Source organism: Lissotriton helveticus, chromosome 5_1 (genome assembly GCF_964261635.1).
Source record: "Lissotriton helveticus chromosome 5_1, aLisHel1.1, whole genome shotgun sequence".
NCBI classification, from domain to species: Eukaryota; Metazoa; Chordata; class Amphibia; order Caudata; family Salamandridae; genus Lissotriton; species Lissotriton helveticus.
In genome coordinates, this window is record NC_136065.1 from 2,065,250,956 (window position 1) to 2,065,272,610 (window position 21,655).

The following is a 21,655-nucleotide window of genomic DNA, read 5'->3' on the forward strand; positions in this document are numbered from 1 at the left end:
GCCTCCAAGATTTCCATCAAACAAGTCCGCCTGCGTATGGTAAATCTGTATCCCCAGATATTTAACAGACACAGGTGCCCATGCCAGGGTAGCTGGTAGGCTCAGTGGCCTAGGCATGGTGTGGTGCAACAAGAATACAATTTTTTTTCCCAGCCACCCGTAGGGCTGATAGAACGGCAAACTCATCCAGGATGTCTAGCAATTGACGGACTCCTGAAGTCCCGTCCTGCAAATAGATTAGCACATCATCCGCGTAGAGCGAAATGATATGGGGAATCCCATTGAGCGTCACCCCCAAACCCCCTGCATTCCCTCCACATTCTCGCCGCCAAAGGATCCATGGCAAGTGCGAAAATCAGAGGCGACAAGAGGCACCCCCGCCGGGTCCCTCTATAAATGGAGTAGGACGCCGAGATCGTGGTCCCAGTTCGCTCGTGCCGTGAGGTTTCCATAGAGCAGTCGGATCCACTGCAACCACCCATCTCCCAGTTACTATAAACCCAATACCGCAAATAAGAAGTCCCAGCGTAAGGTGTTGATGGCTTTTTCCAGATCATTCGCTACTACCACTGCAGCAGGATATGCTTGCAGGTCTGGATGAAACATAACATGATATAACCTTCTAAGATTACTTGACGTGGAACATGAGGAGATAAAACTGCTCTGATCTGCATGTACCAGTCGGCACATGTGGGGTAGGAGTCTTAGGGCTAATGCTTTGCTTTAAACGTGGGATCGGGGCTCTCTTCAGGACCGGTACGAACCCCACGAGTAAAGGGCTATAGTCAGAAAGGGATCTGCCAAGATATTTAGCACCGGTCATCATGGGTGACAAAGTGGCAGAACAAAAGAACATGTCCAAGCGTGTGTGTAGGTCATAAAGATGTGAATAATAGAAATATTCTCTGCACCCATCATTATGTAGTCGCCAAACCTCATGAAGGTCCCAAGCCGTGGTCCAGGCCCTTAGTCCCTTAGCGGTGGTAGCCGCCGTGGTACTCCGCAGAGGAGGGGTGGATCTATCCTGCTGAATATCAAAAACACAGTTAAAGTCACCTCCCAGTAGTAAAGTCTCATGGGGAAACCCCGCTAACACCCCAGACAGCCGATCCAGAAAGGGAAGTTGCTCCCAATTAGGGCCATACACACTGCCCAATGTGAACTCCCTACCCTTCAGAGTGACCATCACATACCTCCCCTCAGGGTCTAGTACTTTCCGGGTAAGCTGGAAGGGCACCCCATGCCTAATCCATATCAGCACTCCCCAGGAAAAGGCCAAGTACGTCATAGGAAAGAGTTGGCCCGCCATCTCTTGATATAATTGAGAACATTGTAACGCTTAGCTGGGGATCCCATGCGCCTAATGTTTCCAATGTCATAACCCTAATCGCTTCAGGGCTACCCACGGATGCGGCCATCATATCTACTAGCAAACCTTCCATCCTCCCCACTTCCCATCCCCCACCCACGCAGAAACCACCCTCCTGGCATAGAACAGCAAACCCCCTCAAAACAACTCCCCATCCCAAGAGTGGACTAACAACGGTCAGCTGCCCAAAAACACAAGCAAATCGCATAGTGAAAACTCACACCAGGTCGGAAAGATCTAAGGCCAACTGCACTAGGACTTGCAAGGGGCGCAGCGTGCCAGGGAACCAACAAATCGTCTGAAAAACTATCTTCATATAGCAGAAGCCATAATAGGCCGATCCAACCCACACCTGGGAGCGCCTGCCAGAGAGCCCCTCCCCCTCTCCTATGCCACCCTCAACATCTAGCAATAACCTGAGTGCTCACAAGAAGTAATCCCGCCTATGTAGATCGTAAAACAAACAGGCAGGAAAGAGGAAGAAAGGAGAAAACCTTCCCTCATTCTCCAAGACTTCCAGTCCTAAACGTCATTTGAAAGCTGCGGTGTTACTATGGGCAAGGTGCCTCTGGTGGTCCGGAAAGCATCCGAATCAGTTTCTTCCTCGCCATACTTTGCTTCTGAGTCTGTCTCTGCAGAGGAGACCCCAGATCGCACCATGAGGGAGACAGCTTCCGGCACTGCAGCTCTCTCCATCGCCGTCCGGGACGGACTCGGCCTCTTGAATTCCGTTTTCTTTCTGTGTTTCCACAGCAGTCTTCCCCGGGCGTTCCGCGCCAGACGGTCGCCGCTCCGGTCAAGGCTGTGAAGGACCCCCGTGTGGTAGAACTCGACCCAGTCCCAGGTTGCTTTCAGGTCATCGCAGAAGTGAGTTGTCCCATCCAGCATGATCTTGAGCCAGGCCGGGAACATCAGTGTGTATTGTACCCCCTCTTCCCGCAAAGCTTTTTTAACTTCCAGGAAGGAGGAGCGGCGCTGCTTGACTTCCAACGTGTAATCTGGGAACAGCATGACCCTACTGTTCTCCATGAGAAATGGACCATCCTCCTGAGTAGCAAGCCTCTGTCCCAGTAATGGAGCAACCTGGCCATCGCAGCACGGAGCGGCCGGCCAGGCGCCGGGGGACGGGCAGGCACACAGTGGGCCCTTTCCAAAGTGTAGAATGGAGAAAGGCTCTGAGGCTCTACAACGTCCCTCAGCCATGTTTCCAGATAACTGACCATGTCCTGTCCTTCTACTCCTTCCGGAAGGCCCACCACTCGCACGTTGTTTCGTTGATTGCGCCCTTCTGCATCCTCCGCCCGTTTCTCCAGTTGACTGACCTTGTTGGCCAGCTCACCCACCTGGGCCTACAGAGCCTGCTGGGCCGGCGCTAGCACCCGCTCAGACAGCTTAGCATGTTTGGCGCGCAACAAACCAAGGCCTACCGCCACCGTGCTAATGTGCTGATGTAGGGTCGCTTTGGTGTCCGCTTTTGCCTCAAGAATCTTGGCCAGTTGTTGATGGACCGGCACCTCCGCCTGCTCATCTCCACTGTCCTTTGCAGCAGAGTTCATATCGCCGTCCTCCAGATCTGGGAGGGGACCGATCTGCTTCCCCGCGGCTTCCCCATGGCTGGAACCACTCTTTCCTCCGCCATTGCCCTGGTTCGGCAGGTCCTGGGTGTGCAGGAAACCATTGTCTGCCCGGCAGGTACCCACCACTCCAGGGACGCACACCGTCCGGCGGGTCCCCCTGGCACCCTTCCGTATATTGCAGTATTAGACCTCTCCATTCACTGTTAAGGGCCAACAATGATGGGGACAGGTCACCATCAGTCACTGCTAGGGGGTTCACTCAATTCCCACACCAGGGCCATCCCCCGGATCCTCCGCAACTTTCTTCAGCATCAAAGGGGAACGTGCCCGCACCAGCCCTCAATCACCTGAGCTGGCGCCACCTTGTCGTGCAGTGCGGGCGGTACACTAGGGTCCCTGGTCCTCCCCCGGGGCCGTCTGCCAACTCTGTCCATCTTCAGGGGGGTGCTTACCACGAACCGTCTCACCTCAAGGCCGGGCCAACGCAGAAGCCGTCGGACCCAGCGATGGAACCAGCGCTGATCCACGAGTGCTCCAGCAGCTCGCTGCCGACCCCCAAAGACTCCACAGAGGCATCCGCTCTTCCGCTCCAACCTGTATCCCTTTTTCGGGGTCTCGCCAGCAGCACCCTCCTTCGCGACGCAGCACCACCTGGAGCTCTGCGGCCGCTGCCGCAAAAGGAGCGCCACGCACCAGTACGGAGGTCAGCTCAAGGAGCCTGCCCCACCATCTCAGAAGCCTCACAGCAGGGTCTTCACAGTCGCAGGCCGATCTCCTGCCATCAGCTACGTCCTGTATCCACCCGGGGCAACTACCCCCGACCCAGGGGCTCGACTGTGCACTCGCCACTGAGCTATGCATCAGCAGCAGCAGCTGCCATCTTGGGGCTGATCCAACCCGTCCGCTTCTTTGCCGCAGCGGACGTTCGGCAACACCACAGGAGCGTCCCAGAGGGAAATTCAGGAGTCTCATGGTCTCGCTGGGGCAGGTCTTCCTCGTGCACCCCCGGGTCCGGTCGGAATTACCCTTTAAATCGGATAAATGGCTAGGCTAGTGCGGAGCTCAAGGCTCACGCTTCTGCCATCTCCGGCTCCCAAGCCACGCCCTTCCGTAAAGAAGAGAGTTTACCAATTTTAACTAAAGGCATTACCTCTTTGGTAATCAGAGTAATATGACACATGCTTTTAGAACAGCCTCCCAGGGAATGCCCAGAGTTCTGCTGCTAGCAGAGAATCCAATGGGATAGTGAATCTTACTGTAGGCTCCCACAATCTTAATATTGCTTTTAAAATACACAAAACATTGAAAAATAGGAAAGAAAGAGGCCAAAAATGATGGAGAAGGCAATGATTGTAAAACTAATAATGTTAACATTTTTACTCTATTTGGTCTTTATTAAAAATACATTTTACATTCTAGGTGGTAGCACTTCTTGAATGGAATGAGGCCCAACTGAAGGAGGTGGTCTTTAACTGATGAGCATATGGGTACAAATCAATTGTTTTCGTAAATACCTTCTGACAGAAATATCTTGCCCTATCTATGGCTTAAAAAAATATCGTTCCATTGATTGCAGTTTTCATTACCAACAATATTTAGGATACAATCTATATGTCAGGTGATATTCTGTGCATAACAATAATATTAGTGCGCATAACAATATTATTAGTAACAACAATCTTTATATATACTGTTGTCATGTAACAATATATATATTCCGAATTCATTGTCTGGCTCCTCAAGAGGGATGCTGGCACTATGCGTGTAGGTGAGTTTAGCCTCTTGCATCCCTTTCCTGCTCTGTATGACATACCTGCGTGAAGGCAAATTTCTGGTAGTCTGACCCCACGGTGACCATCTGGATAGATACACACTTCTCCAAAATGATAGTGCTCAAAGTGGCGGTGAGGCAGAGTTGTTTTCCTATACTGTGTTGGACTTCCGACTGGGAGCTGTATTCAAAGTACTGGAGCAAAGAACAGAAGAAAAGAGGGAAAGGAAGAAAGGTGGGTCATTAAATCAAGTACTGTCCCAAGTTTTGCCTTTTATTATCCCCGCAGAGAGTCACTTTGTCTGCTAGGAATTAAAGTTAACTGTCCCAAGCAGTGTATTACGAATCCTTCCACTCCCTCACTACTCTGGATTTCATTGACTGTAGATGAAAAAGTGAATTCATCCAAGGCCCACACTTGTATGTGATTTCTTTTAAAAACAAATTCGTAGAACACTATTACTGAAAAAAACTTTCATCTAAACTGTTTAATGGAATTTTGCAGAATGAATGACATTTACCATTCCAGAGAAAGCAAGTAATAGAACGTCTTTTTTTTCAAAATTGGCTAATGCAATGAAACATTTTTGTTGGAGGTATTGGCGTCTCTCTCTGGAGAGTGTGACTGTCTGCATACCCTTGCATTGATTGCTGGAGGATTACGCTTCACGTGGGGCGTGGCACTCTGGCGAGCAGAGGCGACGTGAGTTTCACTTTGCTCCCGACTCCTGACCTCCGATACCCAGGACCATCCCCGCGTTACTGCGAGCTGCGGTCACGTTGAGACATCCAAGGACATACAAGGATCGCGGTATCGGCTAGGGCGAGGCGCTCTACGGTCTACAGCCAATGTAAGAGGCAAGCACGCCCGCCATTAGCGGACGGCCGCAGTGAGAGCAAGCCCCTGGCCGTTTTGTGGAGGTGGTACAGCTAGGCTGGGTGCAGCCCGCAAAACCACCTTGTGAGTCCCGCTTGCCACCCAGCCCCCTTGGCCCTACTGTTAGCACTGCACCCATCCTCCTTCTTCAACAGAAAAGCGCATAGAAAGGGGCATACAGAACAAAATAAAAAATAAAAAGAGAAGCAAAACAAAAGTGGCACACCGATACACCCTGTGCTGCCAGCACCCTCATCACACCAAATAACCCTTAGCCTCCCCCCCCGCCAACAGCACAAGAGGCCCAGCAGAGTACAGGGAAAGGGGGGTGACAGTGGACCGGAGCCCTGGGGCTATCGGGCCTAAGAGGAACCAGGAGCAACCAACAAAAAGTGGCACAAAAAATAAGGAAAAGGGCAAATTGCACAAAGGAGTAGGGTTTAAGGAAAGATCAAATCAAAGAAGAAGTACCAAAACTCCTGGCATCCCGCCCTGCCCTCCACCCAGGCCTCAACGTCAGCTCGGGCCTGCTTTTGCAAAGGGTCCCTCAGCGACAGCAACCATCCGGGTTCCAAGGCAGGCAGGCTTCAGGCAGGTTTCAGGTGGGCTCTAGCAAGACTTCAGCCAGCACCCACGCTTCAAGCTCCTCCCGGGTTGGTCCAAAACACACCCGGTTTGAGACCTGGGAAAGCCAGAGGCGGAGTGGAAAAAAAACACACAGCAGGCTGAAGAGGGAAAAAGGGGATCTACAAAACAGGAACCACACAAGTAAATCTCCTGGGTCAGAGCCAGCGACCCACCAAGATTCAGACAAAACCACAGCTGGAGAGCCGGCCATGTCCACCACCATCTTAACCGCCATGGACAGGGCAAGTAGGGAGGTCCCTGCTACAGAGTACAACCCGGAGACAGTTACAGAAGGAGTGAGTAGACTCTTGAGGTGGAAGCCGGGAGTCACGGAACGCATCTCTTTTAAACATTTGCGTTATTTTATTCTTATTTGCACCATTTAGTAGATCGTAAATCTATTTTGTGTGACAATTTAAATATTCGTTCACTTCATTTATTGGCACCGTTTAGTAGATCGTAAACCTAATCTGTGTGGCATTTTAAAAAATCATTGAACGCTGTGTTGCTGCGTTTGGATTTTAAATAGCGCTCTGCCCCTACCTCCTCCTTTGCTCGCCCAGAGAGTCCACGCTGTTCACAGTGGCCGATTAAGGGCCTTTGGAACGTGGGACTAGGCACAACCAATTTCCCTTCAGGCGCCATATTGGGCATACCGCAGGTTCAGCGGGCTAGTGTTCAGGGCGATTAGGCCCAGCACTACATATAGAGCTGAAGCCTCCCTAACGCGGTGATAGTGAGTAGACTCTTGAGGCGGAAGCCGGGAGTCAGGGAACGCATCTCTTTTAAACATTTGTGTTATTTTATTCTTATTTGCACCATTTAGTAGATCGTAAACCTATTTTGTGTGACAATTTAAATATTCGTTTCACTTAATTTATTGGCACCGTTTAGTAGATCGTAAACCTAATCTGTGTGGCATTTTAAAAAATCATTGAACGCTGTGTTGCTGCGTTTGGATTTTAAATAGCGCTCTGCCCCTACCTCCTCCTTTGCTCGCCCAGAGAGTCCATGCTGTTCACAGTGGCCGATTAAGGGCCTTTGGAACGCGGGACTAGGCACGACCAATTTCCCTTCAGGCGCCATATTGGGCGTACCGCAGGTTCAGCGGGCTAGTGTTCAGGGCGATTAGGCCCAGAACTACAAAATGCCCCTCCCACCTCGGCCGCGCAGCGGGCGCGACGATGGCGAGCCAGAGGTGCGCCATAGGTAAGCCCGTCTGCGCTCGTCCGCGCTAGGCAGAGCTCAGAGCTCGGCACTACGGTAGTGGGTCATCAGTTCCCACTCGAATACTCTAGAGACGCTCTGTTGCACATGAGACAGAAGGTAGCAATCCCCTGCGTACACTCTATGTCAGGGGATAGTCCTTCCAACCATTGCCTCTACTGCCCCTACAAGCTAGAGATGAATGAGCCTTGTCTAGCTATTTCCATCTTAGTACGTATGGCCCTAGTTAATTGTAGATCGCTACCAAAACATGCTGTAGAAATCTACCGAATCTTAGAAGATCTCCAGCTGGAAATCCTCTTCCTGACGGAAACATGGTTAGGACCTGACTCAGACCCAGACATCATTAAGTCTCTCCCACCGGGCTTTCTTATCCAGCATGTAGACCGATCAAAAGGGAAGGGAGGGGGAATCGCCATAATCTCTAGGGACCATCTTTCCTGCCGGCTTCAAGGCAGCCCCCTCTCTGACTGCGAAAATGTTCTATTTATGATTCAAGTCTCCTCATGTAAATCTCTCTCGGGACTTCTTATCTATCGCCCGCCGGCCCCAACAGGACAATTCTGTAGCTCACCTCTGGAACACTCATGCATACTGGCTGCCACCTACTCTAACTTTATGATCTTAGGAGATCTTAATATCCACTTCGATAAGGGCGAAGATAAACTTGCTTCTGATCTGCTATTAGATCTTGAAACTCACCAGCTTAGGCTGGAAAGTCGGTATCCCACCCACATGCTGGGTCACCTCTTGGACCCTATTTTTTCCAACATCCCTGATCTTACAATCCCAGGTCCCACCCCGATACCGTGGTCAGACCACTTTCTAGTATTGTTGAACTGGCGGCTCTCTACCATCTCTCGCCCCAGACCTATTCTGAGTTCTCAAAGTGGATTGGAGAGACACTGGATATAACTCTGCCGAAAAAATCTACCTGCAAACCTCGAGGCAAAATCACCTCGCCCTGGTTCACCAAGGAAGTACGCCTCTTAAAAAAGCTCTGTAAAAAAACTGAAAGAGAGTGGAGAAAAAACTTCTACCCCATCAAGAAGCTAGAATATAAACATATGATCCTTAAATATAAAAAGGCCCTTAAAGTTGCACAGTCCACTTTTTTTGAAGAAAAAATTAGGCTATCTGCCAATTCATCGAGGGAGACTTTTCAAATTGCAAAAAAACTCTTAAAAACCCCTGATCCTCCCTCCCCTGCGGAACCTTCGGTCAGTCGGTGTAACGAATTAGCCGAATTTTTTGACTCCAAGATTAAAAAGATTCTCAACTCCCTCCCCCTGTATACACCCGACAAATTTATCCCTCATAACTCGCCCGGATTGGTATCCCAGGCCCCGGAGCCCCAGCTGACTCGGTTTGCTCCCACGACATTAGATACGTTATCCCCAGTACTACAATCAATCAAAAGTGGATCTCCACTGGACCCTGCACCTTTTAACATTCTAAAATCAGTTATCCCAACCATCCTGCCCCACATGGCGAATCTGATTAATACCTCGCTCTCTCATGGTATCGTTCCGCCGAGCTGGAAAAAGGCAATCATTAAAGCCCTGATTAAGAAACCATACTTAGATCCCTTGGAGCTAAATAATTTTCGGCCGATTTCCCTACTGCCAGGCATCAGTAAGGTTGCGGAAAAATATGTCAATCAGCAACTTTCCGACTACCTTGAAGTCAATGGCCTTCTTAAACCCTCACAGACGGGCTTTAGGCCAGGCCAGGCACAGAGACCGCGATGGTGGCGGTGGTCGAGGAGGCAAGAAAGATAATTGACTCAGGAGGATCAGTGGCAGTGATCCTCCTGGACCTTAGTGCGGCCTTCGACACCGTCAACCACTCCATACTGGTCCACAGGCTTAAGGACCTGAGCATCTCAGGGTCTGCTCTGTCCTGGCTGGAATCCTTCTTGAGCGACCGTTCCTTCCAGGTGGCGGACGGTAATTTCACCTCTAAGTTAACATCTATACACTGTGGGGTTCCTCAGGGCTCATCCCTGAGCCCGACCCTTTTTAATGTGTACATGTCCCCCCTTGAGAAGATCGTCACTCCATTTGGGATCAAGCTATTAACCTATGCGGATGACACCCAGCTGGTGGTATCCCTTAGCCAGCATGACCACCCCTCCACCAATCTCTATACCTGTCTTGGAGACATAACCAAATGGATGGACAGGTCCCACCTTAAGCTCAACAGCGAAAAGACGGAGATCATGGTCCTGGGCAACCAGTCACACTTTCGCCCCGAGTCCCTGTGGCCTCCCTGTATGGGTACACCCCAATCCCTAAATGTGAAATTAAGAGCTTGGGGATCTGGCTGGACGATGGTCTTAACTTCTCCACCCAAGCCAGGAAAACGGCCGGAACCCGCTATGGCCTCCTACGGACTTCCAGAAAAATTCTCCCTTTACTCCCTGCACAATCTCAAAAATTACTGATTCAAGGCCTTGTGATGTCCCGTTTGGACTATGGCAATGCCTTGTATCTAGGGGCCCCAACAAGGTGCTGGCAAAACTCCAGGTTGTGCAAAACACTGCCGCCCGTCTTCTCACGGGGACACACAGCCGTTGCTCAGCCAAACCAGCCCTTAAGTCACTACATTGGCTGCCTATCCAAGAATGGGTGCATTTTAAAGCTCTCTGCACCACCCATAAAATCTTGCACAGAAAGGCCCCACCCATCCTAAAGGACCTCATCGTCCCCCACAAAACTAACAGAACTCTCCGCTCTTCACACTTACACTTGGCGTCAATACCTAGGATTAGGAAGGCCCGCTCTGGAGGCCGACTATTTTCATACAATGCCTCTAAGCTGTGGAACACACTGCCCCCAGACATCCGGGCTCAGCCCAACCTCCTTCCATTTCGCAAATTACTTAAAACCTGGCTGTTTCCCTAATTCACTCCTCCCTCAATCTCTTCTGATCTATCACTAGCGCTGGGACGCTCACGGGCAGCCATGCGCTCTACAAATCTGTAAAAAAACAAAAAAAGAAAGTGATCTGTCCATACTTACCACGTACAACACTAGTGCTAAATCCAGCAAGCGGGCACTGATCAGAGATTTTTTTAAAGTATGCCGCAGACTTTCGCCCCAGTGCCATAAGGACCACATGGACCACAAGGTCACCAAACAAAGCAATAATAATGCTGACCCCCATTGTGAAGGCATTGAGGACCCCTCACGTAGCAGCTGCCATAATAAAATAAAGAAACTTAGGGTACGGAAATAAATTATTTCTTCTCTCCCTACAGAGAAGACCCAAGTACGCAATCAACTAATCAACATCCATCACTACACGAGGCCTCAAACTCATCTGCCATCTTTCAAAGGCACCACCATCAGCTTGTCGAGGCTCAAGTCCACACCCAGCCCGATCAGAGCTGGGATCTACTACTCAGCAAAATGTCTCTTCCAGTCCAACAGCAACAGTAAATGCAAACGCAAATACAACTGCAAATGACAACCCAAAAAACAGAGGACGATCCAATGCATTTGCTCGACAATATCCTAAGGCAATTCGCACCAACACATTCCCCCTCTCTCATTGGCAGCCCCACTATCACCAGAACAGGGGTCCGCTACAGCCTGCGCCCAGGACCTTGATACTTTTGCCCTATCTCTAGATCCACATAAAAAGGCACAGCAAACGGGCCAAATGAATTTAATCAGCCTAGACCAGCCTCAGCGATTGCACCTAATGCTTTTCACAAAATCGAACAACCAAGTAGGATTGAGAATCAACCGGACCAATCAGATCCATCAGACCAAACAGACAAATCCCAGACGAATGCATTGATTAGTTCTCTCACATCTGCTGTATAGCCCCACCTACAAGACACAAAGGAAACCATCAGAAAGGCAATGACATATCATGCTGACAAGCTAGACAGCCAAGTCGAGCTTTTAAACACCTAGCTATCCACGTTTAGGGGATAGAACAAAAGCTGCATGCTTTCAACACTATGATCCTGAAGGTCCAACAAGACCAAGATATCACATACCACGCATGCCACTGCCCCCAAATAATTGACAAACTATCAGCGGTACTCTCCTTAATGTCAGATCTTCTGGGGGCAGTTAGGGATCCCAAAACAAAGTCCAAACCTGCAAAAGACTGTGAACACGAGGTACTCAGGGGAGAAGGTTGGGCGAGCCCTCAGACCTTAAGGAGCTATAGTCCAAGAGGCAAGGAGACCCACAATGCTCCAGTGTGGGTACGTTCACCCACTCTTGTTGCCCCTAGTGAGTCTGAGCAACTGCTGCCAAGCAGGAGCACCAGACACGTCACCCAACCACTACTGTCCGCAATGACAGTAGATGTAAACCCCAAACAGACGAAATTGACAACTTCCCTCACAAAGAGGGAAAGAAAACGCTTGAGGTAAGCAAGGAAAAGTAAATCAAACAAACAGGGGTCAAACACATCGTCATCACAAAGTACAATGCTCACTGCGATAGACAAAAAAATCGAGAAGGACATTATCAAACAAAGTATTTGGAATACTCTCAGTATCAAGGACCACTCCACTTCACCTATAAAAGAGGCTGCCGCCTCAAGCAGCCCCAACAAGAAACACCAAAAGGGGTTGGCTCAAACGCAGTAAGGCTGCGCCACATATCAATCTCAACAAAACAAGATGCCAATACTGCGATATAGATTTATCTATTTTCTATGCACAATGAAATTAAACAATTGTCGCATAAACACCAAACATAATGTGTCTGTATTAATCCTTTTATTTCTTTTTATCAATTCAAAAAATAGTTTTGTTCATTTTTTTATAGGTTTGCTATTTTTAGGAAAAGGTGGATGGAAATATCTTTTAAAACTTTGAAAATTGTGTAAAATGAAAAAACAAAGAATGAAGACAATTAAGGAAAAATTGACGGGTATCACTCATTCAAACTCATTACACAACCATCATTTGTTCTATGAAAAATATCATACAGCAATTCTCACTCGCAGGGGTGGACAAACAAAAATGGGGAAGACAGTGAATAGTGAAAGGAAGGGTTTTTTGAAAAAATGGAAAAACGGTGAGTAGCCACACCAAGGTTCAACAGAACCAATTATTCAAAATGGTGGGGGTACTAATATTATTTCATCATTATCTTAAATGACATTTGCATTCATCATATATCAGGCCATCAAACCTATTTTCAAACTAAGTATTTTACAATAACATTTGTCGTAAAGATTGGCCTTAAGCAAAAAAGAGGTTGACGCGTTTCGAAACCCCTTAGTATTGGGGATTCTCCTCAGGACCTCAGAGGGTTTAGTCCTGTAAAAGAAAAAGACAACACATCTTACTAATCTATCACCTGAGCAGTACCTTCAACTCATATACGAACAAGCAAAACCCAAGGTTTTACCTTGTCTTCTTAGCATTATTTCAGCTGCTGTGGTTCTGAATGGTCTTCTAAACGGTCCTACTACGGACATAGACACCCGTCGATGCTGTTAACAAGGATTGTACTGTCAGATCAACTAGATAAATAGCCATGTAAATCGTCTATCAAAAACGAAAAAACCACATACCTTCAAAACGAAGTGAGCGGGGCTAGCGCTATTCTTCGGGTTTTTTTGGTCCAATTCCTGAATGGATCGGAACAAAACACACAATCAATCATTGCCGTCGAGATTGTGGAAGATCGCTATTCAACATCACATGTGCTTTCTCAACAATTTCCATGACACTTTCAACTCGTGTTAGCAGGGGCACGGAAAAGTGTAATCCATAGTGCCTACCTTGTTTGAAAAATTGGTCCTCTCCCTTGCTCGGCGTCTACCGATCTGCCGTCACGTTAGGGACTCAATCTGTCCCGTCGAGTAATATGACGTGGATCCCATCGCTCAGTACTCTGGGAATCGTAGTTATGTTTTAGGGAGTCTAAGTGAACACACTTCTTATTCCCGATTAGAAATTTTCGGTGCTTAGAACCGTCTGTTTTACAAACGGGAAAGGGGGGGGGGAAGAGGGTGCGGGGGGGCGCATCGATCTTTCTCCAATAACATCATAATAGTTCAAGAGTGTCAAGTGGGGGTGTCCCGTTGAATAATATTACGAATATCCAACGCTTAGTATTCTGAAAATCGTAGTTGTATTAAAGGAAGACAAAATCAACCCACTTTATTCTTCTTGTTTTCGATTTGAAAAACCAGGATGGTATATTTGATTGTATGTTTCGCGGAGAGGGCCAAAATCACCAAATTAATTCAAGGATGGCAAGGTGCATGCTGGGCAATGTGGATTGTCGGCTGAAACCTGTTTGTCAAGAAAGAAAGGCTAATCGTGGCTTCTTATTTATGATCCGGTGTGTGGTGGCATAAAGCTTGAACTGTATTGAAAACCCGTGGGGGTGTCATATCATAGATGGTATAGTTCGGACATCTCATTTAGTCCTGTAACTGCACAACAAAATTACAGAAAAAACTCCAGCGCATCCAAAACGCGTCAGCGAGACTCATATTAGACATCCCGCGCCAAGATCACATCACCGGACATCTTAAAGACCTCCACTGGCTTCCCGTCAACAAAAGAATTACTTTCCGCCTTCTCACCCACGCTCACAAGGCCCTCTACAATCTAGGACCCGAATGCCTCAACACTCGACTGTCCTTCTACTTACCCACCCGCCAATTAAGATCATCCAATCAAGCCCTCGCCGCAGTCCCGCGCATTCGGAAATCCGCCATGGGTGGCAGATCCTTCTCCTTCCTGGCTGCCAAGACCTGGAACTTACTCCCCACCCACCTCCGTCTTACGCAGAACCACATCTCTTTCAGAAAAGAACTGAAAACCTGGCTATTCGACAAATAATTTACCCCTTCCCCTAGCGCCTTGAGACCCTCTGTGTGAGTAGTGCGCTATACAAATGCCCGAACTTGAACTTGAACTTGGGTGTCCACCATGCTCCTTTGAGCGCACGTTTCAGTAATTTGGCTGAATAACCGCGAAGTAGTGGCCTCTCTTTTAGGACTTTCGCGTGAAACATATATTCGTCCTTGAAAGTACAATTCCTGCGGATGCGCAGGAATTGTCCCAGGGGTAAATTCTCTTTCAGGCTTCTTGGATGGTAACTTGAAAAATGCAGCGCTTCGTTGCGGTCTGTTTCCTTCCTATATAATGTAGTGACCAAAATCCCATCAGTACTATATAGTTCCACGTCTACAAATGGTAATCGATGTTCCGAGTGTTGGACACTGAATTTTATATGTTCGGTCCGGTTGTTGAGCCACTGGTGAAAGTCAAATAATTGTTTCTCCGTTCCTGACCATGTGAGAAAAATATCGTCTATGTATCGGAGCCACCCTCCGATCCATTGCGCAAAAGGATTATTCTCATAGATGTATTTCTCTTCGAATTGGCTCATAAAAAGTACTGCTATTTCTGGGGTGAAGGGGCAACCCATCGCCACACCACGAATTTGAAAAAAGAAATCATCCTTAAATTTAAAGAAGTTCCTTTTTAATGCCAATTTAGCTAGGTCAAGGATGAATTCGGTTGGTACCTGCATTGGTCTTTCTCTCATATTCAAAAAAAGTCTTAATGTCTCCAGTCCCTCTTCCTGGGGGATCTGGGTGTATAGAGATGTAATATCCATGCTTACTAGGTAGTCTTTGTTTTCTTCAAATGGCAAAAGAGACATCTTATTAATGAAATCGGTGGTGTCTTGTAAAAAAGATTTTACTTTTACCATAAAGGGTTTTTAGAAAAAAGTCAATGAACTTTGAGACAGGTTCAAAAAGGGAATCACAACCAGAGACTATGGGTCTCCCGGGCTGTTGTTTCTCGTCTTTATGGTTTTTCGGTAATGCATAAAAAAGACGTATGCGCGGATGTTTATTTTGCAGATACTCTTTTTCTTTTTTACCCAAAAATCCTTGTTCGAAACCTTGGTTGACAATTGCAAACAATTCTCTCTGTAGCTCTTGAGTGGGATCCTTTTCGAGTTTTTTATAACAGCCTTTGTCCGATAGTTGTTTCTTGATTTCAGATGTATAAGATTCCATTCCCCAGATCACTATGGAGCCACCCTTGTCTGCTTGTTTGATAATCAAATCTTTATCATTAGCAAGGGTTTTAAGGGCATCTTTTTGGATTTTTGAAAGGTTAGGTTTGATAAAAGCTGTTTTTTTCTTTTCTTGTGCTAAGATAGCTGAAAGCATAGTTTTTTCAAAAGTAAGGACCTCTCTGGGTACCTTACTAGCTGGAGGGCAACATTTTGATTTTTTCTTAAGACCAGTGGTCTCTGAACTCAATGACTGTGTTTGCTCTGCAAAAAATGTAGGCAACCTTATTTTGCGGCAGAATTCAATAAATTCCGATTTCAGTCTGATGAAGTCTGTATTCCTGATCGGGACAAATGATAGGCCCTTTTCTAAGAGGCTTATCTCTGATGTTGTCAAGGTCTTATTGGAAAGATTGTAAATCGGAGATTTTAGTTCTTGTAATTGCTGTAATTCTGCCTTCTTGTGGACATTTCCCATTGTGGGGCAAATCTGGTTTTTGCGCGAGCTTTCGGTTGGCCGCGTCCTAAAAAAGGTTGCTGTTGTTGTTGTTGCTGTCCTCCTTGTTGGTAGTTATGTTGTTGGAAATTGGGTTGAAATGAACCTCTCCTTGCGTTGCCAGGTCTGTAGTTAGAATTGTCCCCTTCACTACTACCAGAGGAAGATGTGTCCGAAAAGTCAAAAAATTGTTTCGCGATCTCCCTTGGTTGTCGGGGAGAAATCGTCACGACTCTGGTCTGGTATAAATATCTTGCTGTAGATAAGGATATGCTTTCTCTAATGAAAAATTCCTTTTATCTCTTTCAAAATTACTCTCTTTTTGGGTAATTGTATAGTCTTTGAATTCAATGATGTCTTTATCAACCTTGTCTAGAAGAGCTTTGGAATCCGTTATTAATTGGTTGTTTTTAATTTCTGTTTCCAAAATCTCTATTTCTTCTAGCTGAACTTTAGACAAATGTTGGGCTATTTCAACTGTTAGAACCATAAGGTCCCTACTACATTTAGTCTCTATTAGGCTCTATCCTTTTTTGTAAATTGGATCCTCAGTAAATACCACAGGTATATTCCTAACGATCAATCCTCCAGGGATAGTGCCCGCTCTCAGATGTTGCAGGAGGAAGTGTCCATGGAGGTCTGTGCAAATTTGTTTCTTTTTGAGTCGGGTCAGTTTTTCAGATTCATTGTTAACCTTAGCTGAGTTACTAAGTGATGCTAATCCGAATAAAGGAGGGTTGCTCAGGAGTTTTTTTATATGTTCCTCTGAGTAAGCAAACGTGTCGTTTTCCGTCATAGTCTTATGGAAAATTCCACACGCGTCTTTTTTCGCGGTATATTAAAAAGGTTTCTTCACTTCACCTAAGTTCTTAGTGCAAGTTGTAAAATTTCCCTTACAAACAAATATTCCCAACAAACTACACCGAAAAATATGAATTCAACTGACCTCTCAGAAGGTCGACCTATTTGTGTGGACTTTCTTTAACGTCCTGACAATAGACCTCGCGAGCCCGCACCCGCTAACAACAACAAGAAACACCAAAAGTGGTTGGCTCAAACGCAGTAAGGCTGCGCCACATATCAATCTCAACAAAACAAGATGCCAATACTGCGATATAGATTTATCTATTTTCAATGCACAATGAAATTAAACAATTGTCGCATAAACACCAAACATAATGTGTCTGTAATAATCCTTTTATTTCTTTTTAGCAATTCAAAAAATAGTTTTGTTCATTTTTTTTATAGGTTTGCTATTTTTAGAAAAAGAGGGAGGGAAATATCTTTTGAAACTTTGAAAATTGTGTAAAATGCCAAAACAAAGAATGAAGACAATTAAGGAAAAATGGACGGGTATCACTCATTCAAACTCATTACACAACCATTATTTGTTCTATGAAAAATATCATACAGCAATTCTCACTTGCAGGGGTGGACAAACAAAAATGGGGAAGACAGTGAATAGTGAAAGGAAGGGTTTTTTGAAAAAATGGAAAAACGGTGAGTAGCCACACCAAGGTTCAACAGAACCAATTATTCAAAATGGTGGGGTACTAATATTATTTAATCATTATCTTAAATGACATTTGCATTCATCATATATCAGGCCATCAAACCTATTTACAAACTAAGTATTTTACAATAACATTTGTCGTAAAGATTGGCCTTAAGCAAAAAAGAGAAGGTCGACGCGTTTCGAAACCCCTTGGTATTGGGGATTCTCCTCAGGACCTCAGAGGGTTTAGTCCTGTAAAAGAAAAAGACAACACATCTTACTAACCTATCACCTGAGCAGTACCTTCAACTCATATACGAACAAGCACAACCCAAGGTTTTACCTTGTCTTCTTAGCATTATTTCAGCTGCTGTGGTTCTGAATGGTCTTCTAAACGGTCCTACTACGGACATAGACACCCGTCGATGCTGTTAACAAGGATTGTACTGTCAGATCAACTAGATAAATAGCCAACTAAATCGTCTATCAAAAACGAAAAAACCACATACCTTCAAAACGAAGTGAGCAGGGCTAGCGCTATTCAAGCAGCCCCAAACAACAACAAAATGCAAATTCACCAACAAGGAAAATATATTGCATATTCAATGCCCTGGAAAGGCAGAAACCAAATAAACTAACCACCCAGGTCATCCAAAAAACTAACATCATACTAACCCCTCAGGGTAAAACGATAGAAGCTAGCAAACTCGGCCCACAGGAGGCTGTCAGCAACAGACCAGCTGTCTCAGAAGAGAGGCGCAACTGCAAAGAAGCTAACATAGGAGGACATAGGAGGACACCCCTTGGGAGGCACGGAGGGCAAACCAGCTACGGATCTACAAAGCTCCCAAAAAAACACTGCACAATACCACTCAAACCCAGCGCTAAATTATTTAGCGCCTATTGAGGCAGTAAAAGAGACCCCAAGCAACCAATCCAAAGCATAGGCCACACAAATATAGAGCTAGTTCCATATTATATCTCGAGGGGAACTCAGAACATACTGAACAGAGGTGCAATACTTGGACTAGTTGAAGCCTTCCCAGCTCTGAGTTGCATCAAATCCAGGGATCTGGAAAGTATTGAGTTCAAATCCAATTCCAATCAAATCGGCCCAGAAACTACAATAGCAACCTGGACAGATCACTCCTTCGTAGAACAGATCTGGTGGCAAAGGGAGTCCTTTTCAGAATGGGGCATTGAGGTGAAAAAGCCGGAGCACTACGCTAGCTTGTTGCAACAACCCAATCAAACAGTGGGCGTCTTCAAAGGTGAAAATAGCCCTGCCAAGTTCAGCATAACGAAAGGTGATGGCTAAACAATTAGGAAAATCATGATCACAATACCACTCTCCGAAACTGCCAATCCCGTGGAAAACCCGCAGGCGAACGCCTTAACTATGAACCACAGAGCTGCATGAACAAAAGCACACAAAGATTAAAAAAAAAACCCGGGATGCAAGATCTGCTTAGGGAACGTGAATGGTTTAAGTGCAAAATTCAAAGACGCCGACTTCGTTGAGTTTATCCTACAGCATGACATACTTCTATTCCAAGAAATGTGGCAGATCACACATTCACCAATAGTAGGCTACAAAGAATACCTCATCCCAGCCACAAAAGGCGCAAAGTACGGAAGGGCAAAAGTCGGCTTATCGAATTTCATCTCGACGGACATTCCCTGGAAACACGCAGTCATAGACCTCGACTCCCCTTGGATGCAATGCACCAAACCCGAAGCTTCACCCTTGACCAGCTTGCTAATTCTGAACATCTTTATCCACCCAGCCAATAAACAAAAGGGGCACAGAATCCAGCAACTTATCGCCACACTTGAAGCTCTAAAACTAACTCATCCACAGGCCAACATAATACTGACTGGGGATTTCAACTTTCATTGTACACGCTAAATTGCCGAGGCCACTTAGACTGTCCCGCAACATTCACCAGAGTGACAAACAAAAAAGGTTCAACCATCGATTTCACCTTGGCGGACCTCGGTCTCTTTCCTTTCATTTCCGACATCCAAATAAAGGAAAGAGCAGATAGTGATCATTATCATCAAACCTTTACCCTAACCACCATTATAAAAAGTTCTGGGCAAACCAAGGCTCTCTTATTATCAGCTCAATCCTACAATCTAAAACGACTCACATGGAACAAAAGCACCATTGATTCCATCATGTGGACATGTATCTCAGTGCTGGCATCATCAGAAGCTGAGATACATTGTATAGAGGCCTTTGAGTCGTTAATAAATAAACATTTTTCTAACCGATGTAAAGCCCCTAAAACCTCTGGGGCAGCCTGGTATACATACAATCTGAGGACAAAAAAAACCTCAGAAATAAATACCTAAGATCGCTGCCAACTCAGGGATCAGAACTGACACAACAGAACCATATCTTAATAGCAAAAAGGAAAAGAGAATTAAAAAAGAAATCAAGGCGGCAAAGCAAGTACACAACAAACAGTTCTGGATGACACTTATCCACGCCATCAAGCAAAGTAATTCCTAACCCTTCTGGGCAAGCATCAATTCCTTACTGAATGGCATCAACTTCCTCCACCCTCAAGAATGGAATTAGAAATTCTCATTGCCCAGACAGATAGAATAGTTATGGATATGCGAAACGCTATTAGGAATATGAAGAATACTCTACTTCTCTCAGAATGTTATCTCTCCAAAATTATCCAGAGTCACAAATCGGTACACACTCTCCACAATAGGCTTAACACTACCCCACTGCCTCTGTCTCATAGGATTTACCGTCTACATATTTTCCTAATGACTCCTTTCCTATGATATGACTCCCAACCTCTGTGATAAAATAAATAATCAGAAGATTCAAGTGGTCCCAATTAATGTCAACAGAATAACGCATACTAATCACAGAAGGCCAAACTCCAATAATCGGACAGAAATAACGCTAATTTCAAAGGGACAAAACTCAAACTCTAACCTAGTCAACTCTACATATAAGATATCATGCCTACTCATCAATTGCCACTCAGCAATGCTCAGCAATGAAACATGCTGCAAACATTGCCGGCCTGATCATAAACCAAGACATTGACGTGGCTATTTACATGGAAACATGGCTATCTGAATCATCCTCCCCATGCCTAAACCTACTGGAGCCACCAAACTATAATATTAAAAGTCTAAACAGACCAAACAGGGGAGCTTTCTATCAGCAGCAGCAGCTGCCCTACCTTATTGCCGCCACCGCCAAGAGTCACCGGACGCCACCAGCAGCGCCGCCGCCCCGGGACTACAATTCCCGGCAGTCTCAGCGGCGGCGCGCTCTACCGACGCCGCACTAGTGCCAGGAGGCGCATTTAACAACCGCAACGCCAGGGGGAGTGGGGGAGCTTTCTATCAGCAGCAGCAGCAGCCCTACCTTATTGCCGCCACCGCCAGGAGTCACCGGACGCCACCAGCAGCGCCGCTGCCCCGAGACTACAATTCCCGGCAGTCTCAGCGGCGGCGCGCTCTATCGACGCCGCACTAGCGCCAGGAGGCGCATTTAACAAGCACAGCGCCCCGCTTCGCAGGACGCGCGCGGGACGAGCCGGGCGAAGGACGGGCCCGTTTTAGCCCGTTCTAGTACGGTCAAGGACAGAACGGGCCACCCCCTTAATATCTTCGATTACGGTTAGTGAGTGGCTGTATTTACTATTGTCCGACAGTGATTGAGTACCACTCTATATTTGGAAGGAGGTTACTGAGCCGTTGCCTGTGAAATCATGCCTACTCCACCATCCATTGGTGGGAATGTTAGGAAATCCACTGCAGAGTCATTAATGGGCACTTTGGATAATTTTCTTGTTAGAGTGTCCAAAGCACTAGCTCAGGATATTGAATTAACAGAGAAGAGACTATCCCTTGACATTGCTTTTGACAAGAAATCCTCAATCGGCAGTTTGGCGAAAGCCAGGTCACCAGTTCCCCAGCAGGTCAATATTCATGACTCATTATCCTCCTTGGAGGACATAGAGAGAAGCCAAATAGTACAACCTGTTGACCCTCTGACATGCCATCTAGATTGTCCCATCGCTTTATTGGATGCGAGACCTATGGAAAATTGTAGCTCTGCTGCAGTGACTGTGTGCTCGCCAATATTAAGACTCGGTCAGCTAGTAATGCTAAAATGTGTAAATCTCAGCAAACATTGAGTTTGGCATTAAAA

The 21,655-nt window shown here is 46.4% G+C and overlaps 1 protein-coding gene across 8 annotated transcripts in view; it reads right to left on the reverse strand.

Annotated features, from left to right (window-relative positions):
• Nucleotides 1–21,655, reverse strand: part of LOC144756294 (polypeptide N-acetylgalactosaminyltransferase 6-like) — a 752,356-nt gene that overhangs the window by 113,083 nt on the left and 617,618 nt on the right. For 7 of the 8 annotated variants that reach the window (XM_078645970.1, XM_078645969.1, XM_078645972.1 and 4 more), the window contains one exon: nucleotides 4,760–4,912. The exons of the other annotated variant lie outside the window; for it this stretch is intronic. In XM_078645970.1, the coding sequence (XP_078502096.1) occupies nucleotides 4,760–4,912 (153 nt within the window). The remainder of the gene's footprint in view (nucleotides 1–4,759; nucleotides 4,913–21,655) is intronic. 8 annotated transcript variants of the gene reach the window in all.